The 15,690-nt window shown below is 46.6% G+C and overlaps 1 protein-coding gene across 1 annotated transcript in view; it reads right to left on the bottom strand.

The window, feature by feature from the left end:
- Positions 1 to 5,329: 5,329 nt before the first annotated feature.
- The window catches only part of cdh2 (cadherin 2, type 1, N-cadherin (neuronal)), a 57,550-nt gene continuing 47,189 nt past the window's right edge, over positions 5,330 to 15,690 (bottom strand). The window contains exons 12-16 of the mRNA XM_034555269.1: positions 14,718 to 14,951; positions 13,725 to 13,958; positions 13,321 to 13,460; positions 8,982 to 9,146; positions 5,330 to 6,480 (exon numbers count right to left, since the gene is read on the bottom strand). Of these exons, the coding sequence (XP_034411160.1) occupies positions 6,274 to 6,480; positions 8,982 to 9,146; positions 13,321 to 13,460; positions 13,725 to 13,958; positions 14,718 to 14,951 (980 nt within the window). The 3' untranslated portion in view covers positions 5,330 to 6,273. The remainder of the gene's footprint in view (positions 6,481 to 8,981; positions 9,147 to 13,320; positions 13,461 to 13,724; positions 13,959 to 14,717; positions 14,952 to 15,690) is intronic.

Here is a 15,690-nt window from a genome sequence, read left to right as displayed (position 1 = left end):
TGAGGATCCTTTCTTTGTGCTGCTCGTCAGCCCCGTTCGGTTTTTTGTTGTGTGTTTTTTTTTCTCCCTGTGTGCTAAAAATACTTGTGTGGACAAACGGAAAATAATAAGAAAGGGAGAGAGACATTCATATTCTGTTGCGACACATTAAGCATCCAAGAAATATTTTGAAATATTCACAACTATTTCATTTCCGCTCTCCGACTCTCCTTCAGTGTGGCAATTATTAAGGTGTTATTATAGCTGTAAAAAAAAAAGAAGAAAAAAAGGTTCCTTGAATATTCAATAGATACACACTAAAAAGTAATTTATTTCTATCCCAAAACTCAACCTGTGAAGATTTCATCTAGTGCAGAGATGTTCTGCACAGAAGAGACATGCAAATGAGCCAATGACTCCATGGCAATAAGTCCCCAATGTGACACTTCGGAAAGTCTCCCCCGAGGAAAATCTGTGCTTGGACTTTGGACTTCTAAAGGACAGAGCTTGTAAAAACTTTCAGCGACAGAGAGAGGAGACGTTCCAAGTGTAAGCCACCCTGCTTTTGAAGCTCCTCTCCATTTCCAATTGAGGGTAAAGGGTCAAATCAAAAGAAGAAGGCATTTATAAAAAAAAAGATGGCCCGAAGAGAGATTAGTCGGCGTCGGCTGAAAGCTCATTTGACATCCTCCAGTCGCAGCGTGAATCTGCTTTACTCCTTTCTGAGAGTTGCTGGGGCAACGTCATATGAGCAGGAATGCCCAGTTTGAGCTGTTTATCATATCATGGAAGTTTTGTCAATTGAATTTAAGGATTAAAGGGAGCCTATAATCACCGTTTTCTTTTCTTTCTTTTTTTTTGTGTCACCATCACAGAGGATGGTTTAACATCCACGGCAGTGTTGACTAATGATTTTTTATTTTTTTTCCCCAGCCAATAATTTATCTCTGCGTTACAGTAATGAGATGTGATTCATGTCACCCATTTTTACAGATGTCTTGCAAATAATAGGCCGATTGAAACACACTTGGCTTGACGCGCACTCATTCTTTGTGCGTGTGTGCAACGTGCGAGTGGAAAAACTGCTGATGTTCCTCAGGCGATCCGGAGCTCTGCTTCTGCCCGGCTGATGGCTTGTCACTCTGGCCCGGGGCTACCCGTACGAGTGGGTGACGACAACAGAGTCAGTAGACGGGAAACACTGGCCTGCCCAGTGGCCTCCTTTCTCCTCCTCATGGACCGCAATATAACGACCCCCGTTGTACAATCAGCCGCACATTGATCTCGGGGCCCGTCTCGCCCTCAGCACATTTATTAGCCACCGATCATGGAAGTCCCTCACTCGTCGGCAGCAACAACGGCAACTTATTTGTTCTCATTGGAAGAAATTATCCGGTTATTGTGTGGATGTGGCCAGGGGACATGAAGCCTTAATGACAAGAGGGTGATGGAATGTCAAGTGTTTAAATGCATGAATAAATCTAAAGGCTCTCGAGGGAGTCTTTGTTTTCTCTTTTCCTCGCTCCACTTTTGCATATCTTATTTCAAAGGCGAATAAAAAGTATTTCTCTAGAGTGCCCGGTTGCCGTTTGGCTTTGCTTAATGTAATTGTTTTGGGGTTTTCAGGTTGTGATAAAGACGGTAAGCGCATGTGTGTGTCTGTGTGTGTGTGTGTGTGTGTGTGTGTGTGTGTGTGAGAGAGAGAGGTTGGAAGGGCCTGGGTGTCTGCAAAGTGTGTGTATGGTTTATGATTACGTGTCCTTTTGTGGAGCACATCAACCATTCATGCAAGAGAAACCCCGGCGAGATGAAAAATGTCCTCCACTCGCAGGCGGCGGGTGGAAAGTGACATTGAACGCTCATATACAAGCAGGGAATCTCATGCTCAGCCGATATGCATCTTATGAGAGAAACGGCGTTCATCATTTTTTGTCGTGTGCGCCCCCCCCCCCCCCCCCACTGCTCCCGTGACCACGGTGTCACGGCCGCGCGCGTGGACCCGGGAGTAACGGCAGGATGGGGCTTGATAAATGAGGCCTGATACATCGCCATATCGCCAGCAGAGGCAGAACAATATCTTCTGGAGCAGAGGGAGAGCCGGTATCCAGCCGGCAGTCGGTGAGAACACAGGGAGCCGTCGATCAAGGCCGGGTGTCGGTGCGACGGCCGCGCAAAGACCCGGGAATCGAGAGCCGGTTCGGCGCCGGTCTCTGTGGGTGAAGCAATCCAAACGAATCGATCGAATATTACACTTAGAGGGCAACAGCGTAGAAATGAAATTGATTGATTCTACACCAGTGACTATAGGTCTATACACAAATACATTAAAGGCGGCACCTGCCCTGCGAGTGCACTCGCTGCCTTCCAGCCTGCTTACTTATTCATTTGAAGGTAGCATGCCGGGACCAGGGGAAACCGTAAGAAATATGATCTCGCTGCTGCGGCCGAGAAATTTCTATCGATAGCCAGGGTAGGATCCATCAAAGTCCACCAAAGGTCAGGAGCGGCATAACTTAGAAGCCGGTTTGCATCTCGGCCTGTTTTCTGCATGTTTACTGACAGCCCTCCCACCCCAGGAGACCGGGTTGGATCTGTGACACTATGCTCAGCCACACACACACACACGCACGCACACACACACACACACACACACACACACTCACACGCACACACAGACTAAACCTCTGGCGGTGAGGGGGCGTCGGTGGAAGCATTGTTTCACAGTCAATAAAAGGGGCCTTGGGGTGCTTGTAAGAACAGCAATCTGCAGCCATTTTGCAAAGAGAACATCTTAGGAGTACTCAGGGGGTTAGAAGTTGAGTTGCTACTCGCATTTGGAGTTAATATTTAGAAATAAATTTAAAAAAACTAAAACAATAATGTGCCAAGCTCAAATTGCGGTATCTAATGGGGGATAAAAACAGTGTCACTGGAATGCAATGTGCACATGGGAGACAGAAGGATGCACAACAAAGCCCACGATGCTAGCCAACAAATGATAGTTCATTATTTATTTATCTCTGAATTCCTGAGGTGGTTTTTTTTGTTGAAAATGTGCATTTGGTATGTCAAAGACTGGCAGATGAAACCAGCGTTTTTCACATCCAACTTAATTAGCTTTGCAAATAACTCCTCAGCTATTTGCATGCCCGTGCATTACATTAGTATTTTTATTCATTTGTCAGCTTGCTAAAATATGCAAACGAGATAGTATTTTGAGCAATTATTTCACCCATCCTTCCTGGACCATATGGCAAATAAGTGATGGAAATGTGCTGCTCACACAATAGTCCAATTACCGCTCACTCAGTCAACGTCAATGACGGTAATCCCCAAACCTCACTGTCTTTTAATTTCCCATAGAATAGGTTCGAGCATCTCTCTTTAGCTTGCACTGCTTCACGGCTGTGTGTTCTGGGCGTCGGTCGTGAAGGAGCCTTCATATGTCCCGGGCTCTCGTGCATTGCCAGCTTTCCTTCGGGGATAATCCATGTTGTGAAATTGAAGTACAGTGCTGGAATATCAAATTATTATTTCTTTCTCCCACTGCAAAAGAGACGGGACTTTCCTGCTTGCTGGATATGAACCCGTTGGAGCAATCTGAGCATTCGAGATGACAACGAGGCCGGAGAGGAGGAGCTGAAGGCCGGCACAAGGCGGCTTTAGGAGCCCCACGATGCCGCTCATCGTGTGCGTGTCATTTAAAGTTTAGAGTAGTTTGAGTAGTTGGGATTGTCTCGCAGAGAGTTTGATGGAAAGATCGATGCAGCTCTACAATCCGGCCGTTAAATGTACAAAATGTCTAACTGCTCCATTTAATGCTGTGAAAAACCCACCTCTGGAAAAAGATGTGTCCCGCTTGACTGCGCAGCCATGAAAAGCATACGTTTTTTATATATATATATATATATATATATATATATATATATATATATATATATATATATATCTGTGCCGACAGGAGATCAAAGCGGGGAAAGCAGGTATAGGTTTACTTTAAGTGGTGTGATGCGTTCAAGTCCGCCGTCTAGGAATCGTAAACCCCAGAGCTCAAGGAAGTTAAATTGGCAAAACAAATCGGACTCAGCAGCAGTCGAAACAGCAACTCGTGGTCCGACAAGTTTGTTGTCAGACATGCATACTTGTGCCAGACAAGGTCACCTGAAAACAAGTCTTTAAAAAAAATTCCATTCAACGATGTTTTTAAAAGAGGAACACCGGCGGAAACCCCAAAGGCAGGTACGGTTCACTGGTCTCTCTAATAGACGTGCATGGCGGTTTTTGCGCGAGGCCGACAAGACCACACTTGCCCGCGTCTAATTTGGTTGAATTAATAAGCCTTGTTCATGTCTCTACTCGACTGGGTGCAGCTGTGCGAATGAGAAACGGTCCCACGGTGACGGCGGACACACGCGGATGGACAAGGATGAAGACGCGCCTCGTCTTCATCCTTCCACGTGTCCCAGGGGTGAAGCATGCCGAGTCCTATGCCCCGTTTTTTAAAGGCATGCTTCACCTAGAGGTCAAGTCCAATCTGACCTCTAGTACAGGAAGATAGCAGACGGGTGCCGAGTGGATTTTTGGCATTTCCACGAGCTTTCGCCCTTGACTTCGGATAGTGTTGCACAAGGAGTTTGTTTACTTCTTACCCTGCAAGCCGCACAACTTATCATCCAACCACTTGGCCTAAAGAGTTTGGATTGTGTACGTGTGTAAACAAATAAGCGTATGAAATGATTTATTCTCCCCTCTGGTGAAGTATTGTCGAGTGACCTTTTTATTCCTTCTTTTGTTTAAATCTATTGTCCTGAGAGATAGATTGCACAATTTGCAATCTAATTACGCCTCTGCAACAATGCTGAGTTTGAGGAAAAAACAAATAAATAAAAGAGGCAGTTTAGTTTTTAGCTCCAAAATTAACATTTTATTTGGATGGTCGGGGTCAGAGATGTATAATTTGCTTTCCAGTACACATTTATCCTCAAGGCTCAAGTCCAAAACCTTTTCCAGTCTTAAAGCTGATTCAGTAATTAGTGCCTAGCATGTCACCCCCCCCCCCTCCCCCCCACACCCCCTTTTTGGTACAAATTCAACAGTTGTGCTGACAAGATCACTACTTCCATTTTTAATCAATGCAATTTTTTTTTTTACGTTTTATAAAAAAAAAAATGTAACTTCTACACATTTAAATGTCACCCAGATTTTTTTTTATTTTTTTTTTTGCCACTTTGTAAATAAATTTGGGAAACAACATTTTGAATTTTTGTTGTCATGAAAAGATAAAAACATGCAAAAGAACTTGAATTTGTAGTCCAAATTATACATTTACAAGTTTGGAACTTTTTGCACTTTTTCATATACTACAATAAAAGAAAAAGATCAAGGAGAAAAAAGAAACATTATGTACACACATCTTTTTACAGTGAAGTAAAGTTGAAAATATTAGATGATGACTAAGGCAAATGAAGTGTACATAGATTAGACCAAAACTGTTTTTTTTTTTTTTTTTTTGCAAAATACTACATCACCTCAGAAACAAATGGAAAAACAATCTGCTACAAAAGTATGATTTATAACTCCCTTTATTTGCAACCAGCTGCATAATTAGATTTTTTTTTTCCGTGAAAAAAGTCTCGAAGTCTAGCGTAATGTACAGTGCTGTTCTTAATTGGTTTTCTTTCCGTCCAAACTAACAGAAGATCCTTCATTTCTTCGTCTTTGTAGTATATTTAAATAATTTTCAACAAACAGGAGCGTTGTGTAACCAAAGAAAGAAAGAAAAAAAAAAAGCATGTAGAAGCATACCAGAGTGTAACATACTTTGTTTGAAATCACTCCAAAAGTCAGTACCATTAAAGCCTTGAACATAAAACTAATCATTTAGATCCAAAAATGTACAAAAAGGCACATTATATCCCAGTGCTTCTGTACTGTGAAATTCAAGTGTAACTGAGCGCATTCAATACCAACAATCCGAGTGGCGACAGCCCACCAGTGTTCCCTCCCCACATCCTCCATAACCGGACCACAGCCTATGCGCCTAAGCTTTCAACAAGCATATGTATGCGTAGACTACAACAATAAGCCTAGGTTGGTTGTTTTAGAAAAAAATTCTGAATCAATGTTTGTTTATTTGTATTTTTTGTTTTCGTATCTATTCTGTCACAGTTCCGTCACTCTCGGGGGATATCAGAAGCCGTCCGTGTCCATCAACAGGAAATCTTTCCTTTGTTTTCTTTTTTTTTCTTCTTTTCTCTTCTTCCACATCTCTTCTTCCTTCGCGGAGTGGGTGCTCTAGTCATCACTTCCACCGTACATGTCCGCCAGTTTCCTAAAGCGCGGGCCCCAGTCGTTGAGGTAATCGTAGTCCTGGTCGCCCCCGCTGCTGGAGGAGTTGAGGGAGCTCAGGGAGCCGGCCGTGGAGCCGCTGCCCTCGTAGTCGAACACGAGCAGGGAGTCGTAGGGAGGAGCGGTGGGGTCGTTGTCTGCCGCCTTGAGTCCCTGTACAGGAAGAAAACCAAACCGCGGTTACATCAAACAATTTAAATCACGTCTGCGCGACGACACCTTTGGCGCACGCGGACGTAATCATCCATCCGGCCGACCCAGCCAACGGTTCTACCGGCGCTCGCTCAGGAAGTCAGATTAATCAGGCTCTAGTGGTGCTGGGAGTTTACGCCGTCTTCGGGTCTGAACTCTCCTGATGTTTTCTGGGCTTCTCGGATTATCTGCCGCTTGATCAAAAGCCAAGATTGATTTGTCCAGCGGCCTCAGATGACTGGAATAATCCCCCCGCCCCCCCCCTTCCCTCCCGTCCTCTCCAAGAGCCGCAGAACAGTTCCAGCTCTGTCTTTTAATCTAGATAGCAGCATCTATAACACATCATATCCTTGCAGAGTCCCATGTAAACAGTAGTTGTAGACGAGCTATGCGTTAGGAGGGGAGGGTTTAATTCCCAGGAATCCTCGTCACGGCACGAGAGCTCCTTATGGATCGTTATTGATTTCCAGCCTCATTCCCGTTATTACTCATGAGGCGTGATGGATTGCTAATCTAGGAGTTGAGATGTGCTTTTGCCATGAACCACTTCGGATCCAAGTCTGGTTTCTGCCAGGTAACTCAGCAAATAAGAAATTAATTGACAGAAGTGGAGCTAACACGGAACAAAAACGTAACGCAGAACAAAAAATTTAAATTGAGACCTGGGCCTATTGGAAACTTGTCAAAGATTCATTGTTTCCTATGTGCTGCCATTGCAGCTCGAATAAAAAGACGGATTGAATTAAAGTGCCTGGGCACTTAGCGATTATTTTCCACTTGTAAGCTTCCGTTAAGTATTTGCTCAGGGCTGCGTTGCTGATAGTTTGGTGGGAAATATGACAGATGGATCGCGCATTACAATTACAACCATAATCGCTCGGCTGGTTATGGCCCCCTCCATCTCCAACCAAAAGAAAACCCACTGGCAGTTTCATAAGGTTAGTCAATCACAGAACTCAGGCTCGTAATTTCATAATAACCGAGCCAGCGGGGGGGGGGGGTCCTGTGCCGGAGACGACCTTGGGGTGACATGGTGCTCCGTCCCGCAGACAACAGAGACGTGTAATAAGACAACCACTGGTGTTTCTATTCGGCAGGGCAGAAAAACGACAACGAACGCAATCACTTCAGCTTTGTCTCCCTCTGTTTGGCACTGTGTCCACCTGTGACCAACCGAGGTCATGACAAGTCGGTGGTGCCACACACCCCCCCCCCCCCACACACACCCCAACCCCCACAGAACAGACCAGGAGGTGTCTACCAGACCTTTTGTTTGTCCGACTGTGAGGTTAAAGTCCTTATACTAAACCTCTGCCTAATGTATTTGTCCCTCTAATTTAATTAAGAGCCACAAGCACCTGGGGCGTGTGCACATTTTCAGGATGGCGATCAGACGCCTCCCCTCCCCCTCCCCCGTCTCCCCACTCCTCTGGCGGCGAGCCGTTATCAGTGAGGTCAGATTCCAGCTCCGCGTGAGCGCCAGAGCCACCGTGACTGAGCTCGAGCTGAAATCTGGGACTGCGAAACAGATCAGCGTCGTCTGGCTGCAGCGAGCCCTTTTTCTGGGTCAGGGCGCTCAGACTGGGGAATGTTTTTTTCGACGGCCTTTGCGAGAAGCGCTAAAATAACAAGCCCGATGACGGACGGCGCAACCGTCCCCCGCCGAGCGGCCGCAAAACATAAAATCTCAACTCGGCCCAATCGGCCGCTACGACGAATGCATTAAGTGCTTTCGCGACACGTCTGGGTAAAGGCGTCTGAGAGACGGGGGTTGCCGGGGAGCAGAGCTGAAAGCGAGAGTTCTAATTTAAAAACATGGGTGCCGTCCAAAAACTAGGGGAGAACTCCATTTGCAATGCTGTGAAACTCTTGTCTGTTGGAGCTTGTGAAAAATGCATGACTGCTCTTTTCATTTTACATTTTCCCTTCATGCTGGAGTCAATGATGGCCTCAGGCAAACGAAGGCACTCGGTATAGTGCACTCCGATAGAAAGCCAATGTATTGCTTCTCTCATCTCCTATTTCTATGCTGACATATCTATAACTCTACTTTGCCGGAAAGTGAGGAGAAAAACAATTATGTCGAAGTGAGTTAGCATCATGTACTCTTTGGGCCTTTTGTGTGCGCGCCGTGAGCGAAGCGGCTGCTCTCTGCTGGGGGAAAGATGAAAACAAGTCCAATAAGAAGAATAATTGATTCAATTTAAAAGTTTTCCAAGGCTGAGGAGTGCACGACCGCCTGATGAGTCCTATAAACCAAATTGTTTATTTAGATACAAGTTTGTGATGATAAAAGTCATTCAGCTTGAAAATGAAATGCGCGCGTTGGAGCCGCACAGATTCTTGCACCTCATCCGCCTTCCTGGGATTTCATTTCACCATACAACGAAGCAATCTCAGTTCTTACAAGAACTCTGTTGTGTGTGTGTGCTGGATATTTTTTTTTTCTTTCTTAGTCTTACCTCATTGATGAAGTCTCCGATGTCTCCAGGGTGGGGTGCTGCTGATCTTATGGGATACTGTGGCTCAGGGTGGAGGGGTCTCTCGTCTAGACGGCGGATTCCCACCGGCTTGATGGCATCAGGCTCTATCGTGTCCGGCTGCTGGAGCTGACTCAGGTCGTAATCCTGGGAGGGGGGGGGGGGGGGGGGGGGGGGGGACAACACATGGACAGATGGGAGTTAGCTAAGTGGGACCACGAACTCAAGTGTGATTATCTAAATAGGTAAAACACATCCTGCTCTGCACAGAGGACGAGGAAGTTCAACTGAGTGGAGGGGAAAGAGATTTTTAAAGTTTGAACGCAACGGAAAAAAGAGCGGAGGGTACCCGAGGGAAACTTGAAATCTTCTTGTCTGTGAAGCACAAGCCCAGGGACAATTTGACACATCCAAAGAGTCCGCACTGAGGGGGTCCAAGCCGAGGACCACATCATACGCCGCAGAGTGTTTGTACTTGTGTGGTGTGCTGCAGGAAGGACGTGCAGGCGACTGCTTTGCTCTAATCAATGCCCAGACACGGGATGGTGGATATGCATAAGCCATCGCTAATCCTATTAACATTACCAAGGCAACCTGAATGGCGCGCAGTTTGTGCAAAGTCATGGGCAGAAGGAGGAGGAGGGGAAGGAGTGAAGAGAGGAAAGGAGTTGTGGGGAGGAGCAGAGCGGAGCCGAATGACTGGATGGTGTCCCGGTGACAGCAGATATGATGGAGAAAATGCCATTTGACAATCGGGGTGTGTGCCTAATAAGCGTGCATGATGGATTGTGCCTCTTTAGAAGAGTTTCGGTAATCCATCCATCTCTAATATCCCCCCATCCAAATTGCCTTTGCTCAGTTGTACATGCACCTACACACAAAGATGCCTGCACGCTCACTCCCAGGGGGGGGGGGAGGGGGGGGGAGGCTGCAACGCTCCAATGTAAAAATAAACATGAGAATAAATATAAACCCTGTGACGGTGCACAAACAGCCCAGATATACAAACACGACAAAGCATGTGGCCACTTGACAAACACCAACTCTGAGTCCACACTAATAAAGTACGGCGGCAGATCCAAAACAAACACATTGATTATTCATGTGTAATTTGATTTCGCGGGGAATGACGACGAAGCCCGAGGCTCGCCGGAGCACGAACAATGGGCGACACACATCGCGCAGTGACGCCATCCATCATCTTTGGTCCATTTCATTCCAACTACTGTTTGACCTTCTCCGGGGGTCGCACAGCGGCGGGGTCAGGACGCGGCAACGGAGGCTTATAATGGCTGGACTCAGCAGGAAGGTCTAATGACACACACCAGCCCCCCCCCCCCTGGGAATGGACTCCTCACATGTACTCTGGCCTGCTGAAATGGCCGCCCCCGGCCCTCATGACCCACATTCAAACACGCGAGACTGAACGCTGCTAAGCCTTGCACACTTGATCCGCCGCGAGCCATAGCTGAGCAATTAAAAAATAACGGGACTGAGTTTATTGAGTTCATTGCTTTTGCCAAAAACTAATAATAATGATAATAATAATAATAATAATAATAATAATAATAATAATAATAATAATAATATTGTACACACGTATCTAATTCTGGAGTTTTTATTTCTTTTAATTTTTTTTAGAAACAGTCACGTGATCACACAGGATGCATACAGTTTCCTGTACAGGGATGGATTATTACAAACGTTTTCCTGCGTGCTCACTTTTGGCTATGCCTACCCAATATGACAGTTTATATATCATCTGGCATTAACACGTCTTAACTAAATAGATCGTTCATTTTGGGAAGTTTGCCGTCTTGCGGAGACTTGGAAGAGAAAAATGTACACCGCTCACTTGCCCGTCTGTTCAATAGCAGCCGGTCCGCTTAGCTTCGTGCCGTCTCCCTCTTTTACCAGACTGTGTGCTAAGTTTCAGGAGCTGATCCCAGCAGACATCGGTACACCCTGGATGGGTCGTGCAGGAATGGAACCCCCCCCCCCCCCCCCCCCCCCCGGTCTCAAACTCAAATGTTCGCCGCCATCTCTTTTTTTGTAAGGGGTCACCATTGAGCCGACATCATTCCGCTACGGTGAAGATGCGTCTATGGAGCGGCGGGCGTGGCCAAATAACCTGCCGACGCATCTTTTCACACGTCGACACATAAAAAGATAGTTACGCCACTACATTGAGGAACAGAGGCGCCAGAATGCGCTACGGGAGATTTTTTTTAAAACCATGCTCGTTCCGCTTTCCGAATGAAGAATAAATAAAATCGCCTGTGTACATGTGAACTAGATTAGATTAGTCTTTTAAATCAGATGTCCACAGAGAGGAACATATGCTGCGAGTGGCGTGATCCCCGTCTGTCACCAGCGCTCATCGCTGAAAAGGTCCTTGAAAAAGGTCCTGGAAAAGGTCCTGGAAAACGATCTCGAGAAAAAAAAAAGAGTGGGAGGTCCGATTTAAGCTTCATTAATAACCGCACAGTATCTAATGACCAGAGGTGCAAAAATAAGCCCCAGATTGTAATAAACCGGAATTATCTTGTTGATGTTGGAGATGATACAGTTCCTCTGACATGTTAAACGTGTCTCTGGTGACCAAAAAACACGAGGCACTTATACGATCTGCATAAACAGGTCTGATTTGCTTTGTTCCAGAAAAACAAACCTTTTATTTAAAACATTCCACCGAAGCCTCGCTGTCTCCGAGGTTAATGTGCGTCAAATCATTCTTAGGTCATTTAAAGAAGCACGATGACGCATCTCTGTCTTACATGCAGTTATTTATTTTTTTCTTCACCTGCAAATCCTGTGCACTCAACTTGATTTCTCCCTTATCTTATTTGTACATCCCCCCCCCCACCCCTCCCTCCCCCCTCTGAGCATGTTCAGCTGTCTGCCTTTGATTAAATGAGTGCTTCACAAACCAAAACAAGCCGGGGCGACTAAAATCATATACTCTGAAAGCACCCAATGGTCTGACACTTCAATTTCCTCCCCAGTGGGAGATAGGGAGAACAGAGGTGGGCATTATAAAAACCCCATCGCTGGGAGAGCAAGGGCCAACCCCCCCCCCCCCCCCCCGATTCCACAGACAAGACCATTTTCTCCTGCCCTCCTCTGTGATCACTCAAAGAATTGAAGCTGGCTCTCCCCCCCTACAAAAGTTAGTGTTTCCTTTTCAACATGTTCCGGTCCGCAGGTTTGACCGTGTTGTGTGTGTGAAACCGAGGACGCGAACAGGCCAGTGGGTGTACTCCCACCCGCCTAATCACCGGCTGATGTTCGACGGTTATGCAGTCATATCGTCGCCTTAGCCGGAGCTTCATTATTGTGCCGCAGCAGATGTCGATCTCGGAATGACATCAGCTCACCAATTACAAGTCTCCGAGGCTAATTTGGCACCGTGCTGGGTCAGACCGGGGCCTCCCGCTCGCATCCGCTCTACCTAAGCCACCGGAGCGCTTCAGCCAGCGGCAAGAAAAGCAGCCCATTTGGTATAATGCGGCATTTATTTTTTCCATAAAATGATTCCGTTCTGCTAACAAGGGGTCATTAGGACAATTGAGTTTGTGTATGCCTGATCAGCGCAGGGGGATGAAGAGAAGGGACTTTATTGACGCCCGTGGCACTGCATTTCTAGTGTGTGTGTGTGTGTGTGTGTGTGTCTCGAGTGAGAGAGAGAGAGAGAGAGGGAAGCGGGAGCCAGTTCCAGATGAGGAAGCGCTTCCAATATTTCCAGAACCGATTGAAAATGTGTTCGTCTTATCGATTCCGAATTTTCGATTCCCAGCTCCGTTCTTTCAGCACAAAGCTGCCATTTCCAGGCTCCTCCCTTCGGCGCTGCGACTGCAAAATGCATCTCGGAGCAGCATAACAAGCAGGACTAGAAGGAATGCATTGTAAGTGCATGTGTGCTCGCGGGGGGGGGGGGGCCCTTTGTCCGTACACTGCTTCAGCTCTACAGAAACTGCTCCTCTGCTGCATATTGTAGATGTGACCTGAATGTTTCCTCCCCAACGCACTCGCCTCGTGTCACCCTTTCAGCAACACTGCACCGCTTCATGGTGCATTTGGCTCGGCTGTTGTTTGACATTTTTAGATGCTAGTACCCATTTTGCTGAAACCAAAACTACATATTGTTTCCCCTGATATCTTCGGAGAAATTGGCGCTGCATGTGCACCTTAATTTGTGGGGAAGAAAATATGTAAATATATGCAAGACACGATCGCTTATAGTGATAAGCAGATGGAGACAACAGGGACAACAGAACTGCTACAAGGAGTCTGCCCTCTGTGTCTACCACATCATTCTCACCTGGTCCTCCTCTCCCCCGCCTTCCTCATCATACTTGAGAATGTTGTCTCGCACATCGTCCTCTGGGTCGATGAGGAGCTGCTTGGCCTGGCGCTCTTTGTCGCGCCGCTTCATCCACACCACGAACATCAGCACGAGGACTGAAGGACAGACAGAGAGAGGGAGAGAGAGAGAGAGGGAGGGAGAGATGTCATATTACAAAACATAATAAATGACATGTTTTCAGACAAATGTAATCGGATCCGATGCTTTAGAGCCTGGATGTGCGCCCGAACAAGGCTATCTTTTTAGTAATCCTGCAGTAATCTAGCCGCATCTCGGATAACGTTTAGCTGTCTTTGTAATCCCCCCCCCGTGTGCGTTTGTGTGACATGCCGTTCGAGAGGGCCCGCTGAGACACTCACTGAGGAGGATGATGATGCAGAGGAGGATGGAGATGATGGCCCCGGTGCCCAGGCCGGCCGCCATGATGTGCTGCTGGTCGGTGCAGTCTCCGTTCATGTCGCACTGGCACACTTTGATCCGCAGATAGGAGGTGTTGGACATGGGCAGGTTGCCCGAGTCCGTGATTATGATGGGGATCTCGTAGATGCCGCTTTCAAGGAAGCCGATCTTCAGGCTCACCTGAGCAAAGTCACCTGGGAGATGAGCGGGGCAAAAAGGGAGCGTGAGTGAGTGATCCGGGGTGGCGCCTCGTCAGAGCAAACACGTAGGCGGCGGTGAGACGAGAGATTAAGTTACTCAATGTGTATGAAAATATAAAACAACACTGTGTTTCTTCAGCTTCTTTCAGGGGGGATTAAATGGAAACTCTGAATAGTCGTTTGTATGGGCCGTGTTACACAGTAAGATTACACTCCTTTTACGGCAAATATGCAGCGTAAATTCCTACCTGGAAGTTGCATCAGCATATCTAATCCAAAACATGGTCGGGATTTAGATTTGGAGCTTATAAATCTACTGAATACCTTTTTGATAATGCTGCTTAGGCTCAATTCCCAGCTGCAATAAATCCAAATGCCATTATCCTATTAAGATATATTCACTGCTTTTCAACTCACACCATCTAATAGCTGAACACACAAACCACTCATGTTTTTGTCTCCCCCCCCCCCTTCAAATTAGCATAAACAATTAATGTCTGCATGGTAATGTTAATTTCTTTTTTTTGTCTCCACCTGACCTGCAGTGGGCTGCCTCCACTGTTTACAACAATGACTCGCTCTTTAATTACGAAACAACGACTGTTAAATGTTAAAACCATATTTATTTCTAATTGTTCATCGTGATTAATTGAATTTTTTTTTTTTTTTTTTTAAATGCTGAAAAGAGCTTCTCCCCACCCCCCCCCCCATTTTACAGTCACACATTTGACTGGAAAGCGCTCTGAGCCTCACCGCTGACTCTCGTGATGGTCCAGTTTCTCCTGACGTCAGAGGGCCGGTGGGCCAACTCAAAGGCAAAGGGCCCAGCGTTGGGGTTCAGGTCTCCGTCCAGTGCGGTGATGTTGATGGCATTTGGCTCTGGCTTCTGGCACACCTCCGTCTCCTGAGGGAACACCTTGGGAGCGTTGTCGTTGATATCCAGAAGGTGGATCTGCAGAGTACCTGTGCCGCTCGCTTGAGGCACACCTGCGTGGGCCATAGAGTGACAAACACACAAACTCAGCACATACATATTTATAAGGGGGTGGGGGGGAGTACACATAGATGGGAATAAATACTATTAGAATGCCGCTTCTCATTTTTGCAGTCATTATGCAGTCGACAGAGAAAAGTAAAGTATGGAGTTCATGCTTTGGGTATCATGCTTTAATAAGACACTCTAAACAGCTATTTACTCTAGTGGGAGAAGGCCCATTCAAACTGCATACTGATCTGAGAATCTAATCTCAAGTGAGGAGGCAGACAGAAAGAGGGAGATATCAGAACATTTGGGGAGTTTGTGTGCGTGTGTGCGTGCGTGCGTGCGTGTGCCCGAAGACCGTCTTCCTGACGAAGGACACGGGATGGGAATACTAAAGCAGACAAACAGAGCCCACTGTCACTCCTCTCAGGCTCCTCTATGTATTCGCTCAGCTAAGAGGCTTTTTTTTCTTTTTTTTTAACCATTCAGTCCACGCTCAAAGGAGCTAGTCATCCAATCCTGACCCATTAATGCTGAGAAACCTCTTTATCGGTAGAGGTTTCCTAAGCTATGCTCCGCAGAACAGGGTAAACCTGAACAGAGGTAAATCCCGCCAGTGCGGGGAAGAGGTGAATGCATCCACACGCCGGACGGCTCTTTCATTGCTAGCACATTAACCTTCAACTAAGGTGGCCGTCGTTCCAGACACGCCAACCGATTGGTTCAAGGTTGACCTTCAAGAAT

Source organism: Cyclopterus lumpus, chromosome 17 (genome assembly GCF_009769545.1).
Source record: "Cyclopterus lumpus isolate fCycLum1 chromosome 17, fCycLum1.pri, whole genome shotgun sequence".
In the NCBI taxonomy this organism is placed as follows: Eukaryota; Metazoa; Chordata; class Actinopteri; order Perciformes; family Cyclopteridae; genus Cyclopterus; species Cyclopterus lumpus.
The sequence above is the reverse complement of the archived record's forward strand: the minus strand, read 5'-3'. Positions and strand labels throughout refer to the sequence as shown.